A 19,384-nucleotide genomic window follows, 5' to 3' on the forward strand; every position below is an offset into this window, starting at 1 on the left:
CCACGCGCTTTTGGATCGAGAACCACCAGTTAAGAAATGCTGCTTTAGCTCAGGGATTTTCAAACTTTTAGGACCCCCACAAGTTGGCATTTCATTCCGCTGTGGCGACCCGAGAATAATAAAGGGACTAAGTTGAAAAGAAAAAGAATGAATGAATGTGTCATATGTATAATTTGAATGATTTCACCAGCATTTACAAAAAAATACAAAAATGTACACAACATTCTTAAAGTATTATTTGTTAAAAACCCAGTGTTCTTTGATAAATTAAGCTGTGTTTGATAAAGTGAGAGCGGATCAGAAATGCCCCTCATTTCCTCTCCCTGCCAGGAACAATGTATAATGTTGGTGCTCATTGTGTCCACACAGATTCTTTCTTCTGCCTGGGTGGGTGGAACTCATGGCATTTGATCTGAATTCTGAAGAGTCTTGTTAGCTTTCATAAAGAGCTGCATTGTGTATAAATAAGTTATATAAGTACATATGCCAACCATGAGGCAGGGTTGTGGCTAGCAGGGGATAAATACATCGAATCTTCAAAAGGGTAGAGTCATTATTAGTGAATCCGTTAGCTGTTTCCAGAAAATGTTTCTTCATCATCACAACTGAAGGTAAACCACTATCTAAACCATTTCATATATTTTAATCCAATATAAAAATGTTAATCTGACTGCCTATTCAGGTTTATTGAATGCATATATAATTATAATAATATTATAATTCATGTGCACATTATAATTAACATGTGGTTAGAGCACACACTAAAATTTAATTATTTTATACATGTGAGAGTTTATATTCCTTGTGGAGTTTAAACAGTTACTGACGAGATTTTGTTTTGAATACAGTCCACAGCAAATATCCTGCATTGGGGTAAATGTGAAGATTACAGTGTTGTCTGACAGTGTAATGCTAACAGTGCTAAACCCTCACCCAAGTTCTTAACCATTTTAAAAGAGATGGAAAACTAGAATGAAATTTTGTTGTAGTCATCTATCATTTCCAAAGGATACAAATGGTTGTTCGTCATAACTCAACTTGGAAAGACAAAAATAATTTCACAAAAAAAAAAAAAAGACAAAAAAGTTTGAACCTAGAAAAAAACAATTTAAGTATTTTGGGTCAGAAAGGAATTCTAAGATAGCATTATATTGTTTTGCTTGTTAGGTTTACATTATTTTTTTTTTCTTCTGGAGAAAGTCTTATTTGTTTTATTTCGGCTAGAATAAACAGTTTTTAATTTTTTAAGGTCAATATTATTAGCCCCTTTAAGCTATAGTTTTTGATAGTCTACAGAACAAACCAACATTATACAATATCTTACCTAACAATAACTTGCCTAATTACCCTAACCTGTTTAGTTAACCTAATTAACCTAGTAAACTCCATTAAATGTCACTTTAAGCTATATAGAAGTATCTTGAAAAATAGCTAGTAAAATATTCTTTACTGTCATCATGGCAAAGATAAAATAAATCAGTTATTAGAAATGACTTATTAAAACTATTATGTTAAAACTATTAGAAATGTGTTAAAAAAATCTTCACTCCGTTGAACAGAAATTGGGGAAAAAATAAACAGGGGGGCTAATAATTCGTGGGGTTGATAAATCTGACTTCAACTGTATGTATACATGTCAGAGATGGGGGATTTGAGTCACATGACTTGACTAGAGTCAGGCTTGAGTCGCAAAATGTAGGACTTGAGACTTGCTTGACAGTTATCCAAAAAAGACTCGACTTGACTTGGACTTGACTGTCATGACTTGAGACTTGAACTTGAGCTAAAAGATTCGAAATAACTTGTTTTTGTTAAATAAATAACCGTCTGTTATATATTATGCATTACATACAAAACCAAAATTAAGTCATGATTGCGCAGTATGCTTATCGGCTCTCAGATCGCTCCAAAATATATAAAGCAGTGCAACCGATTCCTGACTCGAATTGATGATTTTTTAAAGTAAGTGGATAACTCTGGATATTTTTTGGGATATAATTTAGAGGGAGTGCCAAGCAAGTTAAAAGGTATGTAACTCTAAGTAATTTGTGTATTAGTGTTTACTAGAAATTCAACCCTTTTGAAAACAACCAGTTAGATTTTCTAAACTTTCAGTCGGTTAATAAAGAAGACTTTAAATGATATTAGAACAATTCATTTGCTATTCGGCTATCAGATAAAGAGCATTTTATTCCAAAGTATGCACAGATCTAGCACCCCCCTACCCCAAACATACACACACACCAACAAAAAAAAAACAGCACTTACAAACTAAGAATAATAAAAATAATAAAATAAAATAAATAATAAATTAAAATAAAATTTGTATTGTGTGACAAAAATACTCACGAGCAGTTAATTAAAATATGACAAAACCTTTCTTACCTATTTGAAGTTTAACCTCCTCCACTCAGTCACATCGAACTGTTTAAGCACTTCTTCAGTGTTGATTTTAATTTCAGGATGAATGTTCATAAGGGCAAGTCCAGTGAGCCTTTGGTCTGTCATCGTGTTGCTTAAAAAAGTCTTTAGGTGCCTCAGTGCTCTCAAAGGCGCTCTGCAGAGGCAGTAGACACTGGCATAGTTAGGATTATTTTTAGTATACAATTCAAATTTGGGAAAAATTTTGCCGTGTTCTTTAAAACCTTACAAATGTCACTGCTGCTCCATGTTGTATCATTAAATTGCCACCACAGCTCCAGTTCAACATCAGCGCTATCTAGATTGGGCATCAGTGTTCCGTACTCATTTTTGATCTCGTGCCACAATGTTTCAGATAATTCAGGCAAACTCTGTCTTTCACTTCAGATGCGAGGTGATCTATGAAGGGAAGAAATAGATTGCGTCCCCAGTAATCATCTGGGGCCTCATGTACGAAGACTTGCGTGGACATCTTACTAAAACATTGCGTACGCACAAAGCTGTAAATGAGCGTACGCAGAAAAAAATTCAGATGTATGAAACACTGCGTACGTCGAATCTCATGCATATTCTTTTGTACATCCGAATGAGCGTGAAACTGAGCGCAACATGCACGTGCAGAAAGCCCCTCCCTGCCTCCTCCCCCGTATGAATATGCAAATGACTTTACTTTGGCAAAACCCAACAAAAAAGCAATGACAAAAGCAAACAAAAAGAAACTTTGAACAGAATGTGAACTGGAGGTGCTCCTTTTGGAGGTAGACCGGAGAAAAGCGGTGTTATTTGCAAGTTTGTTCTCCGGAATTAACAACAACAGAAAAAAATTGAGTGGGAGAGTTTAGCTGATGAACTCTTTCTTCTTTTTTCCCCCGCTACATATCAGATTTTGCCTACTATTTATCACGAGAAAGACAAGTAGGAATCATTAATAAGTTTGTGCATCATATTTTATTTGCACATTTATTGAATGGAAATGTTTCTGATTCACGCATGCAAATTTATCTTCAGATAGTGTCTTTATAGCAATGTGCGTGCGGTAGATCGCTCAGATTACATTGGGAAAACAGGCGACTGCTGCAAATTGTACTTTAATGTTTAGCTGGTCAACTGTATGGTATGGAAACCTTATATACCTGCTAGATGAACCCGTCTCATACAGCTGCCATTGCAAGGCTCAGACACTTTGTAGAGAGGAATTTAACACAACTGCCTCAAGGAGTCGCCAATGGAAATAAAACAGACACGCACAAAAAATGTGCATACGCCAGCCAGAAAGCTGCCGTGAAGCTGCGCACATTCCCACGTTCAGTTCATTGTTAGTAAATCCAAACGTGAACGATTCTGAGCGTGAAACCTGGCGTACGCAAAGTTTTTGTGCGTACGCAGCGTTGATACATGAGGCCCCTGGTGATGCTGCTGGTGTGTTTGACCAAATTGTCTCAATTGTTACTATGCAAGGGACTGGATTGATGTGAGGATTGGCAGTCAGCTCACAATTTTGATCCCTTTTTTTATCCCTTTTTTTCAGAATGTTGCATCTTCCCTTTTATTTTGAAGCTGCGTCACTAATGCACTGGCATTACTCGCAGCACTCAGAAGACCACAAGTTGGGTTTAGCAAACTGTTGCTATAAGGCGTCAGATATTGTAGTAATCCCTGAATCACAATAATGCTGATAATGAAATCTAATAACTCCATTGTTTTGCCTAGAGACATCGCTGTTTTGCAGGTCCTGGGGTCGCCCTCAGTCTTCAGTTGATCCATTGTCACATAGATGTGCTGGTAGTTTTGAATGACAGTGCTAATGCACACATTGTGCTGAGACCAGCGCATGTCTGAAAACTTTTTTTAAACGCTGTTTTGTGCTGATTTCACCTAAAAAGGTTTGCAGCTGTTTTGGTGAAGCTGTTATGAAAGATGTCCTGTACAGCATTCAATGTATTTCTAACCAAAGGAATGTGTGTTGAGTGCACTGTTGCCAAATTAAGTACATGGTTTCTGCAATGCACATTAGTGGCAGCCAGATACATCTGTTTAATGCAGGCTTAAACACCTTGCCACTTACGTTCCCAGCCTAATCATACCCCTGTCCCACCGAATTGCAAGGTTGTAATTTTATTTCTTGTAGCTTCTCCAACAGTAAATTTTTTTAGCATCTCACCGGTAGTATCAACAATGGAAACGAAGCACAAAAAGTCCTCTCAAACGGAAAAGTTACCAGAGTCCCAATCCACATAGCGGACTAGTAACAAACTTTGTTCTGGATTGCTAATGTCAGCTATTTCATCCAACAGCAGAGAGAACCACTGGGCCTGTTTGCATTTCTTAATTATTGTGTTACTCACACAACTCAATATTTTCGTTTTGTATTTGATGTCCACAGTAATTTGCATTTGAAGGTGCAAGCTGCAAATACTTTTTTAAAGTTACATCACCATCTGCACGGAGGTTAAGAAAGGCATGGGAATTGCTGTGTTCATCTGTATGACCTCTGAGAGGTACATTTTGCTGTTTGCAAACCGCAATTAAATCATTTATTGCTTTTACACCATACTTGTTGCTTTCTGTTGGTTCTTGGTGGGAACGGTCTAATGCTGTATAATTTGGTGTGTGTAATTTGGTACACACACTTAAAAAATCTGCTGCACTTAACGCTCTGGTTACTAAGGTAAACCTCATTCCTCAAGGGGGGGGGGGGAACGGAAATGCTAAGTGGAAACTATGGGGGATTTTGTCAGAATACAATCATCTGAAAGAGTATATAAACGGGCCAATGAAATGCCAATGTGTTGGCAGGATCAGCATGGACAGCTAGCACTACTTACAATCAATTTAGAATATAAGCGCAACGCGTGCCAAGCTGAGGCATCCTTTTCTTATGCCCAACAGCTAAGGGGCAATCATTGTGGCGAAGGAAATTAGCATTTCCGTTCCCCCCCTCGAGGAACGAGGGTTGCCTTAGTAACCGGAGCGTTCCCCTTCAGGAGGGAAACTTCAATGCTATGTGTAAACTTCCACAATGGGAAATCTATGGAAAACGCCACGTTGATTGAACCTTACCTTACCCCTGATGAAAGGTTATGCCAAGCCAAGAGCGTGAGCGCACATGCATCACCAAAGACGCAGTCTTCCAACGTGTTTCCTGGTCCTCACTTATATTACTTTTAAAGAAGTTTTACAGATATGGATATATTTTTCAGGAGTCGTAAAATACACCTAGATAATTCTAGGAATATAATATACAACAGTACGTTGGGAAAGCGTGCAGTCCCCATAGGGAGGATGCAGCGGAGCCCACCCCCTGCCCAAGTGGAGAGACCTGGTGGCAAAAAGACATATGGACTAGCCCTTAGAAGGGGGAGTACTTTATATGAAAAAGAGATGGTTAGCGGGAAGGAAAGAAACGAGCCCGCCTAAGAGGGGGGCTACATCGTGGTTGAGTAAGCATATGGGATCGCCAGTGGGGATCTATAGTTCTACGCACCTATACCCAGAACTCGGGCTGACCAGCGGGCATGCCAACAACGTTATGGGCCAACACCAGACTCCTCCTTCTCTGCAGGAACTCTGCAGGGTTCGCCAAGTGGGGAACTTAACTAGCAAAGTGAGAAAGCGCACGTATCTCTGTGTTAGAGAGAAAGGTGCAGCAAGCATTTTACAACACCTAACCGAATTTCCTCATTCACAAGGGTTTCCCAGCACACGTGAGGAAATCGGCTTCCCTCAAAGATTAAAATATCTTGCAATGTATTAGGTCTCACCTAGCCCGCACCTCTACAATGTTTGTTAAAGAGGCGCCGCATGCTAACACTGCTCTCTCACTTCTAGGGGACACGGCTCGCCCTGGCTCTGATAAGCGAGGGAGATAGCACCCACTGATTTGCTGGTTTGTTCCAACTTCCATTTGGGGTCCTTTTCTGGGAAAAATTATACCACACAGCGAATAGACTCCACTTCAGGGCGCTGGCATGCCTCGCAGAGGGTGCTCTAGCCTGAATGGTGGCGTTAACCTCCTAACCGTGGTCACCTAAGTCCTCTGCGCTCCATCTATGAACCATATCATAGATCTGGGCGTGGGTGCCAAACGGTGCCTGTCCCGGAGAAGAATATTCCTCCAGGGGATGTGGTAGGGAGGAGCCATCATGAGAAGAGTTGAAATACAGGTCCAATTGAGCCAGAGAGGGGCAATAAACAGACCTGTTTCTTGGCCTCCCTGACTTTACGCGGTATCTGTGCGAGTAGGCTTACTATAAAAATGTATATTACGCTCGTCCCTGGGCCAGCTGTATAGCCAGTGAAGCTCTGCAGTGTGCGACAAGTGGGGAACTTAACTGACAAAGTGAGTAAGGACACGTATCTCTGTGTTAGATAGAAAGGCACAGCCCATAACAGCTGGACAGTTGGGGGTGGTGTCTCCATTTTTCCAGGCGAAACTCCCGTAAAAGCGAATCGGCTGCATGATTGACTTCGGCAGGGAAAAATGAGATGCAGCGATTCCGCAGTGTATGATTCCGGGGGAGCAGACAGCGAACTGAAACATGCGGCGAAAGCAGATACCTCCCGTGCAGTTTATATACACCAATGTCACCATGCTGTCCGCCCTGACCAGCACATGTTTCCCCTCTAGCACCGGTTAAATCGTCAATGCAACCAGGTTCTTACCACGGACCCAAAGTTTGTTTAGATTTAATTTCACTGCACTTTTGAATGATTCAATTCTTTATTGCTCATTAATAATTTATAAATGTTTTATGTTGTATTGCACATTATTACTACATCGCATATTTTAAGACTGACAGTGAAACCCCCAATCATAATATTATTATACAATTTTTCTTTCACAACGATCAAAGTAAATACACTTCCCATTTTTAAGTTGTATTGACCACATTTTATGATTATGATTATCCGCATTTCCACTGTCGGGGCAGTGCGAGCCAGGGGTTTCATCGGGCCGGGCCAATCGCCTGGGAGGTTGAGCAGTGAGCCCGAAATCATGTCGCGTTTCCACAGTCGGGCTAGTAGCTCGCAGAGCGTCACGCAAACCCCACCCCCAGAACAACCCCTCAAATCAAACGTCACACAACCCGCCCACTTCAGCAGGAATCAGGCAGATAGAGCACATCGAATAATCACCAAACCATTAAAATGAAGACAACCGAAACAGACGACACGTTACTGTACAGCATTACATTATATGTCTACACGCACAGGCCTGTGTGTTCTCATACTCACCGACCGACTGTTGGCATTGTGGATCGAACGCCACAGAGGGATCCAGCACAGTGAGCGCACCATTCAAAATATAACACTACAGAAATTCTCCTTTAATAATAAGAAAATGTATTTCATAACATCCTCGTTTAGATAGACGCTGTCAAACATTCAGCTCAAATGCTCCGGAGAGACCTGAAGCATATTTTTCCCTAGGCTATATGACACTAAATATTAGGTGATTCCCCTTTATTTAATGCTGTTGCATATTGTTGCATATTCTGTGATCTGTGAAAATAGTCTGTATTTCGTTGCGCTCAGCAACTTTTCACTATTAAAGCTCTAGGCCTACATGTATTTAAAATTTCATTTTTAAATTTGACCACGTCATATAAAAACATAAACACTTGTTTGAGGACACAGAACACATTTTGTATTTGCAGCTTTCCCCGATGCGTTTCTAAAGAGGCGCTGCGTGCGCAGGATTGGATGACAGAAAAAAGGTCGCCTATAGTTAAACCTTCTCCGATGTTTATTGTTTTTAGAAAAGATTTAAAATCTTTTTTTTCAGATAGGCCTTTGTAAAATAAAAGTTTAATATGGCTTAAAAACAGTCTATGTATTGTATAAGCCTACATTGTTATAGCTAGCTTTTGTTTGTATATATTGTTTTTTTATGTGATTTTATTATATCCAATATTTTTAATTATTTAAATGATTTCAATATAGCCTTGGCTATTTTATAAAGATATGACACTGTTTTGAGCCTGCAAAAGTGGACACGTAATTTGTAAAGTGTAATGTCATTCTGTTGGATTCATATTGTGTATTATCTCAAAATAATTTAAAAAAGAAAAAAGCCAAAGGGAACAGAGCTGAAGGGATCACTCTTTTCTCGGTCTCTCATTCACATACAGGGAAAATTCGCACAAACACACATTTTAAACTTGACAAAATCTCTTGAAAAACTTTACTGTATCCTGTGTGTTTAATATGGTGTAAAGATTATTATGCGTTACTGAAACATCAAGTGTTACGCACCGTCTAGGGATGGTGCACAACATGAAAGACAAGACAACAAAAATGAATTCAAAGATTTATTGGGGTCTGAATTCGGGAGCTGACAAGGCCAAAATAACAAACAAAAATTCCTTTATATTAAATCTCTAACTTACCTGATCACAAATAAAAGAAAAGAAAGTACAATTCACTTCCCTAACTACCTAACACAAAAACAGAGGCAAAAAGGTTTTACAAAGAAAATGGCGTCAAACTCCTTACTATCCCAATATATACACTATTTACAATCTATTTACAAAAACAGGCAACCATATTTAAAGGACAATCCAAAATCAATGTCAGCAGGCAACAAAGGTCAAACAAGCCGGTGGAACAAAGTATCATAAACAAAGCAAACACTAAAACAAACACTCACAATTCTCAATATAATCTCAGAAGTCAAACAAAACAAACAGTACTCACAAATCTCAATATTCTCTCAGAAGTCAAACAAAGCAAACAGTACTCACAAATCTCAATATTCTCAGTCCTAACACATCCAAAAACTATACCACAATCAAACATTTCAACAAACACAAGCAAGTGACCAAAAACAAGATGGCTGCCAAGGAAGTGGTGTCATGGCTTTTTAAAACACTGTAGGCCAATCAGGATAAAGCAAGCTGGAAGTGGCCAATTGGATGTGTTCTAAGCAAAACAGGAACAAGAAAAAAAAAACAGATGAGACAAGACAAACATAGGATTGTAACACTCCGACACATAAGTGTAAACATGGTTACAAGTTTACAAATGTGATCTAGACAATGAATCTGCAATTATATTGTCAGTACCTTTCTTGTACTTAATTTGTAAATTAAAACTTTGACAAATGAGAGCCCACTGCATCATCTCTGATTTTTGTTACACATTTGCTGAAGAAACACAAGTGGGTTGTGGTCAGTAAATACTTCAATGGGTTTTGGACTAGATCCGACATATACTTCAAAATGTTGCAATGCTAACAAAAGAGCTAGTGCTTCTTTTTCAATGGTACTGTAATTAACCTGATGACGATAGAATTTTTTAGAATAGAAACACACAGGATGGTTGATTTCTTGTTCATCTTCTTGTAGCAGGACAGCACCGGCCCCCGTACCACTGGCATCCACTTCAAGTTTAAAAGGTCGGGTGAAGTCTGGGGCAACTAAAACAGGAGCATTACACAACAAATTTTTAAGACATTCAAAGGCAAATTCACACTTAGAGTTCCAGCTGAAGGGTACATCTTTGCGAAGGTTATCAGTTAGAGGTTTTACAACATCAGAAAAGTTTTTACAGAAATTTCTGTAATAACCAGCCATTCCAAGGAACTGCCTGAGGTCTCTTTTAGTTTTGGGCACAGGAAACTCAACAATTGCCTGAACTTTAGCCCCTAGAGGGCGAACAGTACCATGACCAACTTTTTTCCCAAGTATGTTACAATGGCATGACAGAACTCACATTTAGCTAAATTAAGAGTAAGATTAGCTGCTTGAAGTCTTGAAAACACTTCCTCCAGTGTTTGTAGGTGACTACCCCATGTATCTGAGTAGCATACCACATCATCTAGATATGCTTCACAATTTCTTACATTAGCCAATACTTGATTCATCAAGCGTTGAAAAGTAGCTGGAGCATTTTTAAGGCCAAAAGCTAGAACTTTGTATTGTAAAAAGGAGTCTGGTGTGGCAAAGGCTGAGATTTCAGAAGCACGCTCCGTGAGCGGCACCTGCCAGTATCCTTTAAGCAAGTCTAACTTAGTCACAAATTTAGCACTTCCAATGCGATCAATGCAATCCTCCATTCTGGGAAGAGGGTAGGAATTGGATTTGGTTAATTGATTCACCTTTCGGTAATCTGCAAAAGCGGGAAGTTCCATCAGCTTTTGGAACCAACAAACATGGAGAACACCAGGGACTACAGCTTGGCTCTGCCAAACCATTCTCAACTAGATACTGGGTTTCTTTTTTCATTATTTCACGCTTGACTGGATTCACACGGTAAGCATTCTGCTTTACTGGACAATGGTCACCAACATCAATGTCATGCATCAACACACTAGTCACAGTTGGGACATCTGAGAAAATACTAGAATACTTGTCAATTAAGTGTACAAGCTCACTTTGAGATGAACTTGGCAAATGGGAAAGTTTTGAGGCAAGAGATTCTAAAGTTTCAGAATTTTGCAATTTAGCACCAGAAAGATAAGCACTTTCTAAATGAAGATCATCTAGGCAAGGAGAATACTCTGGAGAAACCACATCTATGGATGTTACAACAGCAGGAGTTACCACCGGAGAACTGACAGAGTCTTTACAATCAGGGCGAGAGACATACAATTTAAGCATATTGATGTGGCATATCCAAGTCTTTCTTCTTCTTTCAGGAGTTTGTACGACATAATCAGTTTCACTTAATTTTTCCTCAATCACATAAGGGCCTGTGAATTTTGCTTGTAGAGCAGAGCCGGGTAAAGGCTGCAATACCAGAACTTGATCATCAACCTTAAATGAGCGTTGGACAGACTTCTTATCATATCTGCTTTTCATTCTGGACTGAGAGGTTGCTAACGACTGTTGTGCTAGTTTCCACACTAAATGTAAACGTTCACGAAATGAACTCACATGATCCAATACATTCTTAGGAGGAGTGACTGACTGACTTGTAGAAAGTAACTGTTTATGTAACAGTTTCAGTGGTCCGCGAAGAGTATGTCCAAATACTAATTCAGCTGGGCTGAATCCAAGTGTTTCCTGTACTGTATTGCGAATAGCAAACAATATAAGTGGGACATCTTCATCCCAATCTTTCTCACGTTGGACACAGTAGGTTCTGATAAGGGTTTTGAGGGTCTGATGAAACCTTTCAAGAACACCCTGCGACTGTGGATGGTACGCACTAGAGACACAATGTTGAATGTTTAGCTCTTTCATGACCTTACGGAAGATTCTTGACATGAAATTTGACCCTTGGTCCGACTGAATAAACTTTGGCAGGCCAAATGTGGTACAGAACTTCACAATTACCTTCACAATGGTTGGAGCCTTTAAGGAACGCAGTGGGATGGCTTCAGGAAACCTAGTAGCAGAACACATCAAAGTTAACAAGTAGGAGTGACCAGATTTAGTCCTTGGTAAAGGTCCAACACAATCAACTACAAGTTTCTCAAATGGCTCAGTCATTACTGAAATTGGCTTTAAGGGAGCTGGGGAAATAACCTGATTTGGTTTGCCAGCAACCTGACAAGCGTGACAAGATCGACAATAGTGAGACACCGTAGACTTCATTCCAGGCCAAAAGAAATGTTTCAAAAGATTGTTATAGGTCTTCCTAATACCTAAATGACCAAACAATTCATGGTCATGAGCCACACTTAGCACATACTCTCTGTAATCTTTTGGAATGACTACTTGAAATACAGAGCTCCAGTCACCCTTCATGTTTTCTGGACTCCATTTACGCATAAGTACCCCGCCATCTAAAAAATAAGCAGCTGGATGTTTGGGTAAGTCAGATATCTCAATCACAGCAGCAAAACATGACTTCAACGTATCATCTGCACGTTGTGCATCTATTAAGCGCTGTTTTTCAAAAGGAAAGTCAAATTTAGATTCTAGACTCAGATTCTGTAAACAAGCATCTACAGTATTGTTCCCAACATCTGGTAAATCTGAATTCATGAAGGAATTAGAAAGATCAATATCATTATCAAGTTTACGAGCTTGTGCACGAGTCACAACACAAGAACGAAATACACTGGGAAACTCTCCAGTCAACACATCCTCTTCTGGCACACAAGGTACCTCAGTAACCTCAAGAAGACAAGAAACTTTGTTCCCTGCTTAATCATTCCCAAGGATAAGGGAAATTCCCTTCAGTGGTAACGGAGTACGTTCAGCCACTTTAACTAAGCCAGTCACAATGTCAGAGTGTAAATAAACAGTGTGCAAAGGAACCCTAACCACACCAAGTTCAATTCCCTGAACTAAAACATCTGAATTACAGCTGGACTGTGAAGAGAATGGAAGCACATCTGCCAGAATAAAAGACTGAGCAGCACCTGTATCCCGAAGGATGTGAACTAGTTTTTGCTCCTGATCTAATTCAGAAAATGACACTACACCTTCAAACACAAATGGATAAAAAGAGGGATCAATAGAGTGTACTAATTTAGAAGTGTGAGTACTCGCAAAGGCCACAGTTTTAGATGCATCCTGAGCTTTTCTCTGATTTTTGCGCAGTAACACAGGACAACCAGCAATTAAATGCCCCTTTTCATGGCAGTAATAACACTCTCGGGACCCTGTTGAAGATTCAGCAATGTGATCATCTTTTGGCACAGCTACTGCTGTTCTAGAGCTACCCCTGCGATCTATAACAGCACGAGATGAACGTGGGGACGTGAATGCAACCTTGTGTGTGAGCACAAACTCATCAGCAAAAATCGCAGCCTCAGATAGTGATGAAACTTTTTGTCCTTTCAAATAAACTACAATCTTTTCTAAAATGCAATTCTTAAACTCTTCCCCTAAAATGAGTTCTTTCAGCTGCTCAAATGTGGTAATTTTGCTAGCAGCACACCACTTTTCAAACAGTGTGGTTTTTTCATGTGCAAACTCAACAAATGTTTGACTGGGGTTTTTGACATGCTTCCTAAACTTTTGTCGATAGGCTTCTGGAACGAGTTCGTAAGCTCTTAAAACGGCAGCCTTAACCGAATCATACTCCAAACTTTGCTCAAGTGTCAGTGCAGAACATACTTCTTGTGCTTTGCCTACCAGTTTGCACTGTAACAATAAAGGCCAAATATTTCTTGGCCACTTTAACGTGGCTGCAATACGCTCAAAAACAGTGAAATATTTTTCAACTTCACTCTCTCTAAATATAGGAACCAATGAAATTTGTCTGCTAATATCAAAATCAGTGTTAGGACTTACCGGTGTCACAGATGGCACTGCAGGAAGAGGAGAGGAGGCATTTACTGCACAGGAGTGCTTCCCTTTGTCAGGGAAGAAGGTGGACATGGATTTTGTCCAGTCTTTAATTCAAGTTCCAGCTCTTTCAGCCGGATGTCTCGTTTTGTCTCAAGCTCAACTGCTCGAACATGTAAAAGCTGGCTCTGATACTGCTGTCGGCTTAACTCCACCTCCAGTTCTTTCAACCATATTGCCAGCTGTGGATCTGTTAACGAAGGCGGATTAATGGGATCCATGCTCGCAACATCCGTAGGTTTGAACTCTGCCTCAGCAGCTTCCAACTCTTCAGATAATGCTGTATTTGCAACACCCAAACCCTGCACATTCGCATCAGGTAAGATCTTTTGTTTAACAAGCTCCATGTACAATGCCTCTCTGATCTCCTTTTTCAGTGCATTTCGAGGTACGACTATATCAAAAAAATCTGCAATGAAAAACAAATCGTCTTTGCGACACTTATCTAATTGCTCCTCTGTTGGTGCAATTGTAAATTTATCAAGTTCAAATTTTGATGCCATGCCAATCAAAGTAGTTGTGCCAATCACTATATTTCCTCCCTTATCAAAAGAAAAACCCCAGGCAAACAAATGCAAAAAACAAATGAGCCAAGTAAATTCAGCTAATAGAGCATATAATCAATAGACGAGCCCCCAATTTCATGTTACGCACCGTCTAGGGATGGTGCACAACATGAAAGACAAGACAACAAAAATGAATTCAAAGATTTATTGGGGTCTGATTTCGGGAGCTGACAAGGCCAAAATAACAAACAAAAATTCCTTTATATTAAATCTCTAACTTACCTGATCACAAATAAAAGAAAAGAAAGTACAATTCACTTCCCTAACTACCTAACACAAAAACAGAGGCAAAAAGGTTTTACAAAGAAAATGGCGTCAAACTCCTTACTATCCCAATATATACACTATTTACAATCTATTTACAAAAACAGGCAACCATATTTGAAGGACAATCCAAAATCAATGTCAGCAGGCAACAAAGGTCAAACAAGCCGGTGGAACAAAGTATCATAAACAAAGCAAACACTAAAACAAACAGTACTCACAATTCTCAATATAATCTCAGAAGTTAAACAAAACAAACAGTACTCAAAAATCTCAATATTCTCTCAGAAGTCAAACAAAGCAAACAGTACTCACAAATCTCAATATTTTCAGTCCTAACACATCCAAAAACTCTGCACTATACCACAATCAAACATTTCAACAAACACAAGTAAGTGACCAAAAACAAGATGGCTGCCAAGGAAGTGGTGTCATGGCTTTTTAAAACACTGTAGGCCAATCAGGATCAAGCAAGCTGGAAGTGGCCAATTGGATGTGTTCTAAGCAAAACAGGAACAAGAAAAAAAAAACAGATGAGACAAGACAAACATAGGATTGTAACACAAGGAGGACGCAGCAAAGAATGTCACTTAAAAATTAAAACTTTATTATTTTATGCAACAGCCTAATTATAGGAGAAACATAAGGGCGATCATAAGCAAAAGATCCCAGCCTATAAGGCTAGATGTTTTCTTTCCCTTATTTGGGGTCTTATTTGTTTGGCCGGCGCGTGTACGTGTGCGATCAGAAAACTGTGCCCGCCTCTCCTTTCACTCTGCCCCGAAGCCTCAGTTGGTCCTCTTTGGCCCAAGGTATTCGGCAGGCTAAAAATGGCCGGCCACTGGCCCAGAGAAAGCCCCGCTTTGGCCCAATTAGCCCCCAGAAGTGACAGTGGAAATGCGATTGGCCTTAGCTCGCCCTGGCTTGCTCACTTTAGGCACGATAGTGGAAACGCGGCTATTGTATTTAACTTTTATTTTAAGACTTACAGTATATAGAAATATCCTAAAGGCTATTAACATTATCCTGCAATGTTTGTTTCTTTGAATGAGGCCATAAGTTTCAACGGTCCAATAATTCTGCTCAGTCACTCTTGAGGAAAATGTATGTGAAACATCGAGCATGCTACTGATGATAAGAAAGCTATGTTTGACAATTGTGAAAGAGATCATATTGTTACATTAACAGTTGATGAACCCAGAGCATCACAAAGTATTGAAAAGTCCTGACTGAGCATCAATATGTGACGAGTCAGCAGATGTGTAGTGTAAACATATAGCCAGCTATAAGATATTAATTTTTCTTTAATTTAAAAATGTTATATATGCTATGTTTATCGTCCACTGATGTAAATAAAACGAAAATAACAAATACTAATGCTTTTACTTTAAACAAAGTAATTAAATGTTTTTCTCCAACTTGATGCTCTCTCAACAATTCTCTCATTGTATTCATCAATTGTATAGCCATTGCTATTTAAATCTTTTTTTATCATGCTTTAAATACTGGTAAAAAGTTTTTTTTTAAAAATGCTGTCAGATTAAGCATAAGTTGTTTTCTCACAGCAAAATTAAAATTAAAGAATGATCTGCAGCATATATACTAAAAAATAAATATGTAAGAAGTATTGCAAGAAGTCATCCACATCTACAGACAGATTTGATTTGCTTACTTAACATTTTGTAATAATTTTAAGCTATTTAATTTATAATTATTATTTTCATTTAATTACGGCCAACATAAAGCACATTTACCTTTACACTTTTTATTTGTTAATGACTGTAGTTGTGCATAAGCGTAATACTATAGGCTATCAAATATTTGTGTAGAATATTATGAAATAAAACAGGTATAAAACAGTATATATTTTTAAATGTAATGTAATACATTGAAATGTTTAGGAGCAATTTGGTCTGGCCTCTTGATACAGTATGTTGTCCCATGCACCACTGGGTGGATATTATGGGAGGCACAACAGATGCATTTAAAATTCAGGATTAAAAAACAATGGGTATCAACAGGATCCCACGGGAAGATTTGCAGGATTGTGCAGGAAAAAAGACATATGTTAACATGTATGTATTGTAAATATATATTGTATATTAATACGTAGTGCAGAGTTTGTGACTTGATGAGAAACTTGATGAAAAGACCAAAGTCATTATGCTTCACATTCTCTTTTCTTTAGCCCTTGAATCAACGATGAATTGGGCATCCTTTTATGCTGTGATCAGTGGTGTGAACAGGCATTCAACAGGCATTGGACGCATCTGGCTGTCAGTCATCTTCATCTTCCGTATCTTGGTGCTAGTAGTGGCAGCCGAGAGCGTGTGGGGAGATGAAAAGTCAGGCTTTACCTGCAATACTCAGCAACCCGGCTGCAACAGCGTGTGTTATGACCAGTTCTTTCCAATCTCACACATCCGCCTTTGGATTTTGCAGCTCATTCTGGTGTCCACACCAGCCCTACTGGTCACTATGCATGTTGCACATCGGCGACACGTTGAGAAAAAGATCCTCAAGATATCTGGTCAGGGAACTGAAAAGGACTTCGAGAGCATTAAAACCCGAAAGTTCAAAATTGTTGGTGCACTATGGTGGACTTACATGATAAGTATCATATTTCGCATAATTTTTGAAGTGGTTTTCTTGTACATTTTCTACTTAATCTATCCAGATATCACTATGGTTCGTCTTGTGAAATGTGACTCATATCCATGTCCAAATACAGTAGACTGTTTTGTGTCTCGTCCTACAGAGAAGACCATTTTTACTGTCTTTATGCTGGTGGTGTCTGGACTTTGTGTCTTGCTAAATATCACAGAGGTTATGTATTTAATAACTCGGGCATGTATCAAATATTTTCAAGGAGCAGTACATCAAACTAAAGGACCTTGGCTCACTCATAAACTGGGAACCTATAAGCAGAATGAAATAAATAATTTGATATCAGAGCATTCATTTAAACCTAGATTTAATGTTGGGCGGAAACCTCCAGTGCTGAAAAATGAGCGCTGCTCAGCTTTCTAGACTGTTGTAAACCTCAGAGGTACCAAACAACTATCAATAATAAGTGTTGTGTAAGTAACTTCCAAATTGTAATACATTACACATTATTCGTAAATGTTGTTTAAAAATAATCCCTTACCTTACAATGTTACTGTCTCAGAATGCGTTGCATGATTCTGTATTACTTTTGTGCTACTTTCACCAACATAATTACACAAAACTAAAAGTAAAATCCATCTATCTATCTATCTATCTATCTATCTATCTATCTATCTATCTATCTATCTATCTATCTATCTATCTATCTATCTATCTATCTATCTATCTGTCTGTCTGTCTGTCAATAAGGATATATGGCTGTATATTGCAGCACTACAAGTATGATACTATATTTACACAATAGTTTTATGGCATTATTATGTAAATTAAAAAAGCTGAATAAACATCCGTCCACAGAATTCTGCCTGCATTTTTCTGCCACATAACTTCATTGCCAAACATTAACACCATAAATTGCAAAGCAAGGCAAATGCTAGAAAATAGTATAATAGATAATACAAGAGAGAAAGAGATTTGCTTGGTTCACCTTCTCTGTATTGGTTTTGTGTAGCATATGTTTAAAATGTCCCAAGTGGAAAGTGTTTCTTCCTTAAAGTGCATATACAAGATTAAAAAAGTTGAATAATGTATGTAAATACCACATAAAATAATTTAAAAAAATTTTTTACAAAAGTTTTAGTGTGCAAGGGTACACATTTAGGGAAAACATTTCTCTTTTGGGGGGGATGTTTTAATTCATCTACCTGGTCAGCTGTGAAAAATCCAGTTAAGACTGGCTAAAGTATACAAAACGCACTGTTAAGAATCACAGATTTTGGCAAAAATTGTCAGAACTCTTGACTTCTTGACTTCAAAAGCTCTTAGATATTGCTTGATGCTACTAAGAGGTTTGCGTAGAGGAAACCAGGAGATAAGGTGGAAGGGGGATTCTGCCAAAACTAATATAAGGCAGCAGGGTGAAATCTGTCCATTTACTGTAGGCTTGAATCAATCTGATTGGATTATTGCTGACTACAGATGAAAGACTAGCCACGATCAATCATATCATGTGCATTTCTCGAAATTAGTTTGTAAAACTTCACTTCCAAGTTTTCACTCCTAGTTATTGCTTGATGCTATTAGCAAGTTTGGCATTCTTTCCCAGAAGAGAACCCTGAGCTTGAGCTCAGGGCTCCAGCCTGGTCAATAAGCATATAAGGGGGTTCTGGGACTCCTGCTGGATTGGTAGGTGTAGGGGCCTGGGGTGTAATAATGTATGTACTATTGGGTATCACAATTTTAAGCCGCCCTCTAGAGGTGAAACACACACACACAAACATGTATGTATATAGAGAAATCATTGGGATTAACAGTTCAGTAAACAACAACAACGTTTACATGGACACCAATAATTTGATTTTAATAAAACAATACTCTGATTAAGAGTTAACCATGTAAACAGCGATTTTTTATTATTTTAATCAGATTAAGGTTATATAACTAAACTAAAGAACTAAACTAAAGAACTAAAGAGAAATCCAATTAAGACGTGTGGAGTATGCCGATTTTAGTCGCATTATTGAAGTGCAGTACAGTAATGTAAAGACCTTAATTAAACTATTACCTTCATGTGGGCCTTTTACCGCATTTTTCAACATACACACACACACACACACATGCGGCTGTTTGACACTCTTTGCACCTACCCAGTCAGTGCAGACCACAGACACCTGCATTGAGAAATGCGGAGAGGTTTTTTTCTTCCATTCAGCATGCGATACACTGCAAAAATGCTTTTCTTACTTAGATTTTTTTGTCTTGTTTCTGGTCCAAATATTTAAA

The 19,384-nt window shown here is 38.7% G+C and overlaps 1 protein-coding gene across 1 annotated transcript; it reads left to right on the forward strand.

Annotated features, from left to right (window-relative positions):
- Positions 1–510: 510 nt before the first annotated feature.
- On the forward strand, positions 511–17,773 carry gjb1b (gap junction protein beta 1b). The gene is made up of 2 exons (NM_001386510.1): positions 511–611; positions 16,683–17,773. Exon 2 carries the CDS (start codon positions 16,697–16,699, stop codon positions 17,522–17,524), a length of 828 nt encoding a protein of 275 aa, NP_001373439.1. The 5' UTR covers positions 511–611; positions 16,683–16,696; the 3' UTR covers positions 17,525–17,773.
- Positions 17,774–19,384: the final 1,611 nt, after the last annotated feature.

Source organism: Danio rerio, chromosome 14 (genome assembly GCF_052040795.2).
Source record: "Danio rerio strain M-AB ecotype USA chromosome 14, GRCz13ab, whole genome shotgun sequence".
Lineage (NCBI taxonomy): Eukaryota > Metazoa > Chordata > Actinopteri > Cypriniformes > Danionidae > Danio > Danio rerio.

Excerpts from the sequence above, each read along its gene's own strand:
- gjb1b (NM_001386510.1), top strand. The coding sequence starts at position 16,697 with ATGAATTGGGCATCCTTTTATGCTGTGATCAGTGGTGTGAACAGGCAT.